We start from the raw sequence: 13518 nt of genomic DNA on the forward strand, positions 1-13518 counted from the left end.
AGAACAACCCATTCACTCCGACCAGAACTCCGACATTATGTGAACGCCATGGTGTGGCGATCGCTTGGAGCGGCCAGACGGTGCTCTAAGTTGGTGGTGGTTGGCGGATTAGAGGCGTCTAAGGCACTGTTGGCGAGTTGGAACGCATCAAAGGCACGAAAATTTACAATTTTTGAATTTTGTCGCCTGGAAACTTGGGCTATTTTTCCGAAGACGAGTTAAAAAACCGAAAAGAACTGGTTCTTTCCCCAAAATTTCCGTTTTTTTTCTTCGGGGCTTCGCATCTCTATTTCAGAAACCGTGTCGCAAGCGCTACAGATCCCGACAAAAGTTTACGCAACACCGTTAGGCGTATATCTTCCCCGCAGCGACACGCTTGCAGATACGGGAGCAAGTAGACTTACAGACAGGCGACTGGGTATTCCATGCACCTCTCAGTAAGTGTGTCCACTCCAGTTCTCTGCTAGGGTGTAGCTCTTATCTCGAAATACGTCGCTATGGTGTTCCGTAAACTTTTATCGGGACCTGTACGTATGCGATTACGCATGAAGCGATGGTGTAGTAAGAGGCTTTGCTTCATCGCACACATGACAGCTTTGGCTACATTCCCGTGCTTGGGCCCTTTCTTATTATTCTGTAGGAAGCACTCATGAACATTTTACACTCTGGAGAGTACGTTGCTACCCGGGGTCAACAACTGAGACCAGTTCTAAAACTTGTCTCTCCTCCATGCACATATTCCATGTTTGTTTCCATTTCTTGCAATTTTTCGGGAAAACAGTTTTCATTTATTTATTTATTTATTTTTTGTCTTCGTGGGATTCAAAATTTCCAGAAATTTTGCATCTTTATTCTGGAATCGCCTGTCAGTAGTTGTGCAGCCCACATTTCCTTGGTTGCCCTCGGAAATGTTGTTCCAACATTGTATTTAGAGAAAGGTCATATGCTGCACGTATTTATTACTCGAAAGAAATGATCTTGCAACACCTGGAGATTTGAGATGGGATAAACCACAGGGTGGTGATTTCAGGCAAGCGTGTCGCAAAGCAGTACAACAGCCGTCGCTGCGTTTGCTCAATCCCCAAGTACGAGCGCTTCCGTAATTTTTTGTGGCGCTTCCGTTACTACAATTAACACATACACATATGTCGGCGCGCGGTTTCCTGCGAAGTCGGCCCAGGACACACGGACCCCATGCGATAGTCGTGAGGTTGCCCGCCTAATAATATCGATAGTCCTATGAGAATCGAACCACCGATAGCAACTACTCGACTATCGATAGTAAGAAACCTATCGGGGAGCAGATAAAAAAGAGAGAGAGAGAAAAAAAAGATGATGTTTCACCTCTACAAGTTTTACAATACTACTCGGAGCAGATCTACCTCCGACACACCGACCTTCCCATGCCGCTCTAACCAACCACAAAGTCACGTGATACTCTCTGCACTGGATTGACTGGCACTACAGCCTCATGAGTGCGTGCGATTTTATGATGTGCATCTTCTTTCGTTTCTTGCAGTGACATTCATACAGTGACTCATTAATACATTATGGTTTAACGGAAAGAACCTGTGTCGCAAGTGATTCTGTTCTCGTTGTCACTGTGTCAGCGCGAAGGCGACGATGGAAACGGAAGGATCGACAGTGAAAACCAAATCTAGCTACCGACAGCAAAGAAAAACAAAAGAACAGTACTGTCGATAGTCAATTATCGTAAAACTATCCAGAGTTTTTCAACACTATCGATAGTACCATCGATAGTGAACAATCGATAGCTTTTACACTATCGATAGTTTTGCATCACAACCGCCTGAGCGTGGACGACTTCGATAAGCAGTTCCACCATCGTCACCACCTACTGCGCTGGCGAGGATAAAGTCATGAGAAAGTTTTAAAAGTGTCCAGCTGGTCCAGTTTTCAAAGTGTGCATGGCATGGCGCTTAGGTACGCTGTCCTTCAAGAAAAACGGTAGTCGGCGTCTGCCGCATGCTGTCGCTCTGCGTACAGGGTAAGGAGGAGACTTACTGGAATCACCGCATCTGTTCGGAAAGTTATCGAAACTTGCGGCACCATGTGATGTGCTGCCAGCATATGTATTGCTGAGTGTGTCTTATAAGGCAGCTTGTTATATGACTTCAGCCAGTGCAACCGAAATTCATTAGAGGTCATTCTGCGACAAACTACGCACACCACATAAGTGTCCGACGCTGACGCCATCATCAACTCCACTAAACACCGCGCGTCTCTTGAATTGTCAATATCCAACTGAAAATCCAATCTAATCCAATCCAAATATGTGCCTGGAGGAGAAAAAATAGCCCGTGAAGCTATCTCCCGTGGGGGACATCGTAGGCTCTCAAAGCACGCAGCCGCACTTTTCACGATGTTTTAATGTTTTAATAAAGGTCTTTTGTGGCGGAACATCACCTAGCACGACGCTATGCCGCCGCGTTCCTTAACTTAGCGTCAAGAGTTGTGGCCTTGTGCGGGGCACCTCAGACACAATTTCAGCCGTGACCAGCGATGTGTTCAAAAGTTTTTGCGAAACACCGGGACTGCGTCACACCCACAGAACCCATATTCGTTTCTCGCCGAGTACAACGTTGGCGTGTCCAACTGCAGGTGTCGCTGTAGTGGCCTGGACAAGAGCCACTATGGGCACGTTTATATGAGGCTTCTCTCCCTAAAGATATATCTGTGTCTCTGGGGCCAACAAATATCGCTATTGGCAGAAGACTAGCCATCTTGCAGTTCGAACGCCGGCTATTCGTGGGCAACAGACTTCGCGCCTGCATCTATGCGCCACCTGGAGTGGGCAGTAATAAGCTACTCATACTTTGCATTATAATGCGAACATAATTCTTCCCCGAAATCAGTATTATAATACTATTACATAATAATTTGATTTTGAGGTATTTTGATGCATAATATTAATACTTACGGGTATTACACGAGTAATACTAGCAATGTATTCATATATAACCCCAGTTTATAACCCAGTTTATATAACCCCACGTTTGAAGAATGAAAAAGCAAGCATTTTTGCAGTGCTTATTGAGACAGTCCACTCGCGTTTTATTTTAGGCGGTTTCATTTTAACATGTTCTCAAAAGGACAGCCTTGTAGCGCATGTCTATTCGGTCGCGTTTGGTAAATGAAGGTACAGCCTCTCTGATCTGATGAAATAGTGCTGACCAATTTCAAGTACAGTTGATTCCTTACTCTCACTGTATTAGCCTCGATTTCGTTAAGACTGGACAATAATAAATGTGTCGTTCAAAATTACTGCTAACCCCTGTACGCAAGCTAGAACAGCGATTCAAGGCTTTTGACAAAATGGCGTCCGTTTGTGTACCTCTGAACAGGGTCATCTTCCAAAATTTCCATAATCACGTAGAGTTATCGTACGTTTATTGTGCGGTTGGCGTTTTATTTCCAAGCAATGTGCTTTCCGATATGACTAAAATACGAACTGTGGAAACTCATGTTACACATAAGGTTCCTCGTTTTCGGTATTTATTTCTGGGGATATTCGGCGGATATTTTTCGGCCTTTATATATTTTGCAAATTCTGATACTTTTTTTTTAATGGAGCTCTGGGAATTCAATGGATTTCAAGCTTCCGGTATTCCCACAGTCATTTAAACGAACTGAACACAGTTGTGAAATACCTCACTTGAAAACGAAGGAGGAATCATAAAAACGACATTCGAAAGAGTCTGGCTCCCACCGAACGTCGATGGAAGTACTGCTTTTTGTCTTTCTCTGGTCGGCCAACGTCACCGTGCATTAGTCATACCATTCCTGCTCTGATTTCTGCCTCTCAGGGAAGCAGATGACCGTTCTTTCTTTTTTTTTCTTTCTTTCTTTTGTGTCTGAGTCATCTGATTCCCAATCTTCGTCCATTGTTTTGTTCCGGGAATGTAACGCGCAGTGGCTACGACCGGCGTGGTATACTACGTGTTCGCTCCATGCAGGGTGACGTATGCGTTGGCCTTCGGAAGGGAAAGTTTTTGGTACTCCTCTCCACATTCCTGTTTCGGTTTGATTGCTCGCTTATTTGAGGCATAATTCGCCACGTGAGAAACAAACAAACTTGACAGCAGGTATACTGTGGATGTTATGCACCAACTACGATGTGCAGCAATTTTCTCACCGATCGTTTCGAAGTACCCCTTTAAACGCTTGCGCCAAGCATCGCACACAAAATCGGGACTGTGTAATGACTCATGGAAGCATGGCAGCTTAGGAAGAAGACATTAAGAACGCAAAGGATTTCCTTTCCGTTGTTGGAGGGTTCACCGTGTACTTGAACCCACGGTAAAAAGTGTTACAAGCGAGGTTTATTTTTCTTCATATTTTTTTTTTTTTTCGTGAACTAGCAGCAGCTAGCATGCTAGCAGCTCCGCAGGGAGTAATTCCGTGGCCAGTGTGATTTGAGGGAACAAATCGGATTTAAATCAAATCTGCAGATTGCCGAAGGCGCTCAGTCAAATTCAAATAAATTCAAATTTATTCGAGTAAAGCAAATCAATTTAAATCCACATTTATTTTCAGCACACCAAAGCAAATCCCTTTTTAAACCGGAATTATTCGGCGGGGGTTTTCCGGCACTTTTCGGCAAATGCCGCAAAAATTCTTCTTCTAAATGACTTCTAAATGAACTGTGCCGACATATGTCTGAAAGAATCTGAGGAAAACCCAGGGAAAACCCCAGACAGCAACAGCCGGCACAGGAATTCGAACCCGGGTGCCTCCCAGTCTTGACGTGACATGGCCAGCACTCTAACCACTGAGCCACGGGAACTGGTATAACCTACGAAGAAGACGACAATGGGAAGAACGTGGCGCTATATGAACGCGACCAATCTATAACCAATCCGCGGCAACTCAGCACTGAGGAGGAGGAGGCGGAGGAAGAAGAAGAAGAAGAAGAAGAAGTCTGCTTGGTGAAAGTCGCTCACGTGACGAGAGATTCGTAAGGTACAAGTAGCCCGCCATAGTACACGCACGCAATGGAAGATTCACGTTCAACTCCAACACGAATGCAGCACCTAGGCCAGCGTATTCCGCCATTCGGGAAGGTGCAACGAAACCTTATTCTGATTGCGGCCGGGATTTTCATGGTTTTCCTGGTCATACTCTCGACGACCGCTAAGCGCGATCCTTCAATGAGCTTCGAGAAAGCGCTGAGATCCCTGGAGAAGCGAGACTACTATTCAACCGTGGAAAGCTCCATGGACGTATCGACGGAACCTTGTAAAGACTTCTACCAATACGTGTGCGGGAACTGGCGGTCAGTCAACCCTACCACGGCAACAAACTTCGAGCTGGGACAGCGACGGGTCATGATAAGAATGAAACAGCTGGTGGAAAGCAGGAATTTCGACCCCAAGCAGGAGACAAGTGCGGATAAAATTGTGGCAGGAATTCAAAGCTGCTACAACGTGCGAACAGACAGAAGAGACGACCTCTATATTGTTAAGGACTTTCTCCGGGAGAATGGCTTGTTAAAGCACCGTAGCGTAAAGATGTCCAAAGCCGGGATCAAAGACGACATTTTGAATGCTTTAGTTCGACTTGACATGAAGTACTCTTTATCTATTACCCATTCTATGAGACCTTCCATTGATCTACGTGCGAGGGACAAGTTGATCTTGGTGCTAGAGCTTGGAATGCTTCTGCCTGGTTGGATGAAGGTACGTTTTCTTACTAGTTATCGAGCTTAAGCTATGTATTCGTTCTCGATGCTGCGACTCCGAGGCAGCATTTGCATGAATGCGGCAGAAGCACATCGAATCCTGTCACACGAGACGAAGTCAACCAATCCGCTCTAAAGGACTGGTGCGAGGAGGTGTGATAAGTGAATGCTATACGCTTCTGTGGCGTTCATGATAGTTGACTTTGATACTGCTGTGCTTAGGCTTCGATATATCTGGTCCCTACACGCCTCTGCGATACACAATAATACAGCTCCGGTCAATCTTAATAACAACACTGGAAGAAACATGGTCACGTCCCAGCAACCAATGGGGCCATGAGGAAATCTTAATCGAACAAAATTATTCTGTTAGTTTAACGCAAGGATGTTGTTCACTTAACGTTCCCCCAGTAACCCAAGGGTGGCTGTTATCGCGCTGGGAAATGAGACTGAATTTTTTCCAGTGTTGTTATTAAGATTGACCGGAGCTGTACATGTGGATACTTGTTGAGGCCTGCGACCTGGGCAGTCGGGTACGCTGCCATCTTTGGGGATATGTGAGTTGTAATTCAGTCAAGTTGTAAGTTGCTGTTATGATACCATAAGAGTGATGACGACGAGCATGTGGTGTCTTACACCATATTGTAGAGCATTAAGGAGTCACCTGATACTGCAGACTGTCGTTATTGATACGCAAGGTTGTGTAAGTTGCTCAACACAAAATGTAATTAAGACAGTTAGTTATAGCTGTTCGACAAGTGTAGTTAAGTCGCTCTTTAGTCGCGTTTAGTTACGGTTTATTTAAAATGACAGGACATTACAATGATTCCATTCCAAATAATAAAAGTAATGCATTCCATGCCAGAAGTTCAAAAGCCATATAACAGACTAGATTATATAAATGTGCAGGAGAACAACGAAACTCGTATTTAGAAAACAGAATACCTGAACGGAACTCAGACAGCAAATTTGGCACCGACGTTAAATTAGTTGCAACATCTAGATGGCGCGCATTAGTGCTAAAATGTGCGCAAGAGTAGCAGCTATAACAAGAATAGAAAAGTAACAACAACAACTTCTTTTGAGATGATGAATGGGGACTTTCATCTCTACCCCTGGTGGTGATGTCAGGAATGAAATAATGATGGTCGACGTCCTGTTGTGTCCAAAAAGGTCGAAGAGCTTTGAGGGCAATAGTCAGTAAATTAGTTTGTCGTTAATTTCAAAACGTACATCTGTACACCAGTTACTCAAAAGTAACGTCCATGTAATTACTTCACGGATCTCATAACATGTCAGTTCTTTTACCGTTAGAGACGACGGTCTTGACACAATACATACTCTCCTGCACCGTAATAAACGCGTCAGCATTAATTGAATTGTGTTGTGTGCTTCAGGCCTACAAGAGAGGAATATCTGAGGCAGCCTACGTCGTCGGTGGAGAAAACTTCTACACGAACACCGTGAGCGTACACACCAAGGTTGTTTCCTGGACTGCTGAAGCGAAGTCGTCCCCGCCCGAGTACTCCACACTGCGGGACATGCTTATCACAACCTACTCTGACCTTACTGTGGAAAGATGGCTCCACGCTGTCAGTGGCGTCTCCCCGCTAAACATGACCGCATCCACGGAAGTCTACATTTCCAACCCAGTAGGAATCATGCTAACGGATAAACTTGTCTCCGAGTACTCCTTGCGTCCCACCCCAGCCTTGAACTGGATAGCCATGATACTTTTCCATTACCTATCTAGCGCCTCTTCCTTTGCGCTAATGAAGTCATTCCAAAGACACAGGCCTAGCTGCACTAGCTACTTCGCACATGTTGCTCCATACGCGTTGGGTGCTTTACTGACATCGAAGTACCTTACAGAGAAGCAAGTTGCCGCAGCAAAGCACGTGCGGAAGTCCGTAATGGAAACCGCCGTTTCTATGTTCCCGTGGTTGGATAGAGAGAGTCGATCGCTAGCCACAGACCGCGTGAAGAACATCACCGTTATTCTGGGCTTTCCAAGCCACCTGGAATCCCGCGACGGGTTCGACAAGCATTTTGCTTACCTTCCGCGGTTTGGAGATCCTTTCGTGCTTCACTTTCTAGAAGCTCTGAGAACTAAAACCGCTATAACCTTCCGTCTGTATCCGAAACCCACCAAGGCTTCTCTGAGTCACCTGAAGGCCATGGCCTACACTGGAGACGTGTCACCGTCGGCAACTGCGCGGTACATCGATTTCCTTCACGTGGTTTTCCTTCCGATCATGTTCTTCTTTCCCCCTTTCATAGAGCCAGACTCCCCGGCCGTGTCGTACGGTGGCTTTGGGCACGTTCTAGCTCACGAGATTTTCCATTCCTTCGACACGTCATCGATAGACAAGGATTTGAACGGTACAGTGAAAACGTGGCTTCAGGCTCCCGCCAAGAAAGCGTACGACGAGAAGCTACAATGTGTACTGCGACACTACGCCGCGGAGAATGAACCTGGAAGCTGGACATACAGCCTGAAGACGAAGGATGAGAACTTTGCGGATATCGTTGCCTATCAAGCTATTCTGCACGCGCTCAAGAAAGATGAGAGAGCGAATTTGAAGGGCGCTTCATCGATACGAGGACTGACCAACGAACAGCTATTTTACGTCAGCTTGTGCCATAAGTGGTGCACGAGCAGAAGAAATGCGAATCCTACGACGAGCGTTGTGTGGTATCCCCGGCCCGAGCATCGTTGTAATATAGTGTTGAACACCGCAAAGGAATTTGGAGCAGCATTTAGTTGCCCTCGCAATATATCCACGCTATGCCTGTTCAAATAGGCAAAGTTAACAAAATAAAGATCATAGGCGTGTTTGTACGCTCACTTGCCTTGTTGTTGAGCAGCAATACCCGCTGGTCCTTCAAAGCGAACGAAGCTTCTCTGGACATATCCTCGCACGAAAAGAATACGAAGACTACTGACATAAATGGCGCCCATGCCTATAGGACGGTAGAAAACCCAGCGCGTTGTAAACACTTCCATGGAAGAATCCGGTCCCTACACTCTCCAACCTTTGCGTTGACACAAACATGATAGATGAGTTAGCCAATAACGCAATGTCAACTCATTAGCGACCCTCAGATACGCGGCGCTAATATTGCTACACGGCCCATCCCCGAAGGAGACAGCTCTTCGTACAAACATTCCCCTTTCTACGAGAGCACCCTTGACCCTCAAGTTCAAATCCGAAACACCACACGCTCGAAAGACAGGAGACAGTTCGTCAAGGATCTGCAAGCGTCAGCTGACGTTGATGCCCTTGTTGCCCATGCAGCGATCACATGAGGAAATGGGCTCCGGCATTTCTGATAACGATCCAGGCATCCTTCTTCCGCAAAGTATGGCTCCACGCTCCCAACGGATAGCCAAAAGAAAAACAAAAAAAAAAGTATACGCGGATGCCAGGGTCACTGTGCTCACGGTGCGTTGAAGTCTATAGGCACTAAGCTGGCCTAGCTTCCTCGCGGGCAACGGCAGGTGCATATTCTCCTTTGTGATGTGTATTGCGGTGAATGAGTAACAGACCAACATTAGTGAGCTTTAGTATATCGTACACTTTTGCCTTTGCGTACGTAAGGGATAGCATGGTGGTTCTGCGCAATGCGCAAAGCTTCATTGATGTACTGCGCGTGCGCAGAACCACCAATGCTATCCTTTGCGTACGCAAAGTCGATAGCGTGCGATTTAGTAAAACTTACTATTATCTCACGGAGAAGTGTTCCGCGATGCCTCGTTATTTGTGAGGCGTTAATACGTGATGGGCAATGTGCTTCAGCATGTGAATTACGTTTTGTCTATTTTGAATAAGGATTTGTAGCGCAAAGTCAAGTATGATTATTGACTGAGGATATCGCGAGCTACGTATCAGCGACACCGACGAGACTGTTCATAATATACAGCACGAGAAAGGACGAATTAAAAAAAAAAATGAATGTAGTGTGAGGATCACGTTCCATAGTTCGTCGCACACCGTCCAACATCTGCAGTTTAACCAGTTAACTAGAGAACACCACGAGGTCACAAGTTCAAAGACTGACGCCGACCAGCTGCGCATTGGCCTCCAATACCAACCTATAAAAGGCAGGAGCGAAATGGCAGGGGCCACGTTATTTCTGCTCAAAGGAACAGCACATAAATAGTTTTACGGCTACCTTTCAGCCTGAGTCGCCGGAGAAACGATAGACGCACGTGCACGCGAACAAAAGAGCTGAGACGAACACCCCGTCCAATAGAATATAAAGTAGATACAATGGCCCCTTCAATGTTACCTGATGTGCCCTATTACACAGCTGCGCGCGTTTACCAGCGTGGCCCTCGTGGTGTGTTTTCAAATACTGAACTTTACTATGCAGCTCAGTGCCTGTAAAAGGTCAACTTCAAATACTTATCTGACTACCTTTAAGGGTGCACACACCTTTCTCGCATTGGTATGCTTACATGCATAGGAATTCGTAATATGGCTGCGCGTTAGCATAAATGGGCTCGTCTCGTGTGGTGAAAGCACACGTGGAAAAGGGGAAATCAGCGAAGACTTCTCCGCATATTCTTCGGCTCCGTGAAATATGCCGCCGACAAGGGGAGACGACGAAAATTTTCGACAGTGATGTAGAAAGAACGAAGTAAAAAATCCAGTATAATATTTTTTAGCTTCCACATATGCCTCAGTAAATTAAAAAAAAAAACATCAAAAGCTGCTCTGTCTCACGGATTGCGAATACCCTGTTGTTCCATATTGTTGAGTTGTCGAGGAATAGCTGGGGCCCTTGAATGGATTCCCGAAGGCATGCTAACTAAACATGGTACAACAAAAGTGCAAAAACAGATATCGTGCTTGGATAGCGCTGAAAAGCAACAAAGTAAATATCGTAACAATGTTTAGGCTGGTAGGAAGCTACGTGAACTCGCGCACAAAACGAGTCAGATTGCAAGCGTTATGGGCCATGGGAAATGTCAAGTAGGCAGCAGTTTATTTTTATTATTATTCTCACGATTTTCCCACAAAGGGCTGGAACAACTGGCAATTTTTATATAAACGGTTAGCGTATAATGCTTCATTGAACATTTAGTTTAGCTTGCAAATGCTCTTTCGATTCATTTTATTTTCATTACAAACCCGAACTTGATCTCAGCAACGCTGTGCTATGACAAGGAGCTCTTTGGCTGCGCGTATAGCATATGTTTGTAAGTCGAACGTCGCCATGCCAGTACTGGACAGCTGTTTCGGCCTCGTTGGGCCTCATCAGCAGTACGCAGGCAACCAACGTTTGAGTGCATGGCGTCAGAAGGTCACGTGGCACGTGATGCCTCCCGTCAGGGTGTCCTAAGACACCTCTGAAAGCCCAGTGCAAAGCCAGTCAAGGGAGGCATCATGTGCCACGTGACCTCCTGACGCCATCCACTCAAACGTTGCCTGCCTGCGTACTGCTGACGAGGCCCAAGAGGGCCGAAACAACTGTCCAGTACTGCCATGGCGACGTTTGACTTACAAATATATATATATAAGTTTTAAAAAAAAAGACGCGGAAACAGATTTTAGGGAAGTTACAAACACTAGTTTATTACATAGGGAGACGTTAAAAAGTAAAATGGGCAAGGGGTCGACGTTTCGACAGTGGCACTGTCTTCGTCAGGACAAAAGAGGAAGTATATAGAGGGGGTATATATATATATATATATATATATATATATATATATATATATATATATATATATATATATTATAATTCCAACAACACTAATACTCGAGCCGCGATAAATATCACGCTTCCTCTTTTCTACTGTTGCTGTTTCTTTTATTGTTATTTTTGCTGTTTTTTTTACTGCTTCCTTTTGCCACTGCTAGTCGATCCCATGGGCTACACACGCTTATATCCTCTTCTTATTTGTGGAATAGAACAAGATGAAACGATGAGAATAACATTCAACGCAACGTTTTTTCACACAGGAACTGGCAACAATTCAAACCACGTAATTGACTCTGAAGCATGCACGTAATCACCATCCCAATAAATAACGTCAATCATTCGCTAAGTAGCAACATCCCGCTTTGCGCGCACCCATCCCACAATCACAAACTGATAATCAGAAAAACTTCGACCTGACAACTTATTTCCATACAATACATGTCGGGAACCATCAAAGACCCCGACACATAACCGCCAATATCCCACTGATGCGTAACTTCCTTATTTCTTTCCAGATCCAATACGACGTATGTGATACGACGTAATTCCTGCGTATGTGATATTCGGGGCGTGATCACCATCCTGGGCCCACTGCACTTTTTTTCACATTTCCGCACTTCTTTTTATAATCTTCTACAGTTCCAATCTGCCATGCTCTTTCTTTTCTTTTTTGTCGATTTCTCTCGTGTACCATTAGTTGATGATATCCACCACATCAGGACGGCGTCCCGTTTCGCCTGCTGACGCGACATGTGCACGTGGTGGAGAAATAAGGCGATTATTGGCACATTGCCCGCAAAGTACAATAAATGTTGGGTAAACAAACAGCTATGCATCTGTACCTGAGGCAAAATTAAACAAACAAAAAGGACGAAAGACTGAACCTTTTTTTTTTTTTCAGATAGTTTTCAGAAGTCCGTGCTTCATTTTTCTTTTTTTTTTCGCCGCGCTCTCTTAGGCTAATAGCTTCGATCATTTCAGTTCGACACAGGTAGGAACGCGTGCACTTTACAAGAGTGCACCTGTGCACGCATACATACATACGTACGTACGTACAAAAGGGGGAGGGGGGTAATGGCAGGATCGGCTCGTCGTTGCTGGCCACACAGAAGTGGGCGTCGTCACGACTCACAGGCACCAGGGCCGTGCGAATAATTAAATTAAGAGCCGACGCAAACAGGAAGCGTTCAGTGACGTAACTGACCCGATTACATATCGAACATACAAACACATATGCTGCACTTTGAGAGATACATGCGCCCGGATCTTCGCACGAAGCAGCACCCACTTTGTTGTGTGCCTTCCCTTGTGGCGTTTTCGGGCTAATGCGTGCGGCTTCGGAACTATTGGGATGTATATTCGGCTTGAAAGGGAAGTACTTTTGATTCGAAAGCAGAACATTAAATTCTGTATTTGATTCACAACTATTCGCTTCGGTATTTGAAACGATGCCGTGCCAATATTAGCACAGCTGTCTGCGAGCCCAACATTTACAGATCAACGTCTCCTACAGCGCCTTGCAAAAAGCCTTTAAAGGCTTCAAGGAATAGACCCCCTTCTGTTTGTAAACAAGAGGGCGCATGTGCATAGAGCGGACGTCGCTGGTGGGCAAAAGGGAGTAGGAAACCACATGGTGTGTACGGCGTATTTGGCCTTTCTGCACCGCGTAGCACATCCAATAGGTGCCGGTACTTTCTAAGAATCATGGGAAAACTGTCGACTTCCGTGTCTACGCTAGCAGACGACGCACGCTATGGGTGCTGGAGGTGGATGTGCCTGGCTCTACAAACATACTTAGAAAGCAGCAAAGCGCGACTGTCAGAACCTGACTAGTGTGTGTACATGAACTAATTTACCGACGGTAAGTACGCAAGTAATGTAACGCTGAGTATAACGGCTGCAACAAGCAAACTTCAAGCGCGCGTCACGTGTGTAAGCAGCGATTTTCAGCTGCAACTGAAAATAAAAAAAATGTGTTAAACTCAAACTGTCAAAAATTCGTTTGTGGTGTTGTGGGTTCCATATTCTTCCATACATTCATATGTGGGAGGAGTACGCGGTATTACCGTCGCTGTGCCAATACCTGCAACTGTAGTCCTGAAGGGAAC

General features: G+C 45.4%; 2 protein-coding genes across 2 annotated transcripts in view; one reads left to right on the forward strand and one right to left on the reverse strand.

Annotated features, from left to right (window-relative positions):
* LOC135394650 (sodium-dependent dopamine transporter-like) overlaps window positions 1-13518 on the reverse strand; it is an 89916-nt gene that overhangs the window by 71808 nt on the left and 4590 nt on the right. The gene's annotated exons all lie outside the window — the stretch shown is intronic.
* On the forward strand, window positions 4947-8543 carry LOC135396159 (endothelin-converting enzyme 1-like). The gene is made up of 2 exons (XM_064627188.1): window positions 4947-5699; window positions 7099-8543. The coding sequence occupies exons 1-2, from the start codon at window positions 5016-5018 to the stop codon at window positions 8503-8505; spliced, it is 2091 nt and encodes a 696-aa protein (XP_064483258.1). The 5' UTR covers window positions 4947-5015; the 3' UTR covers window positions 8506-8543.

The sequence above is a fragment of the Ornithodoros turicata genome, chromosome 5, assembly GCF_037126465.1.
Source record: "Ornithodoros turicata isolate Travis chromosome 5, ASM3712646v1, whole genome shotgun sequence".
In the NCBI taxonomy this organism is placed as follows: Eukaryota; Metazoa; Arthropoda; class Arachnida; order Ixodida; family Argasidae; genus Ornithodoros; species Ornithodoros turicata.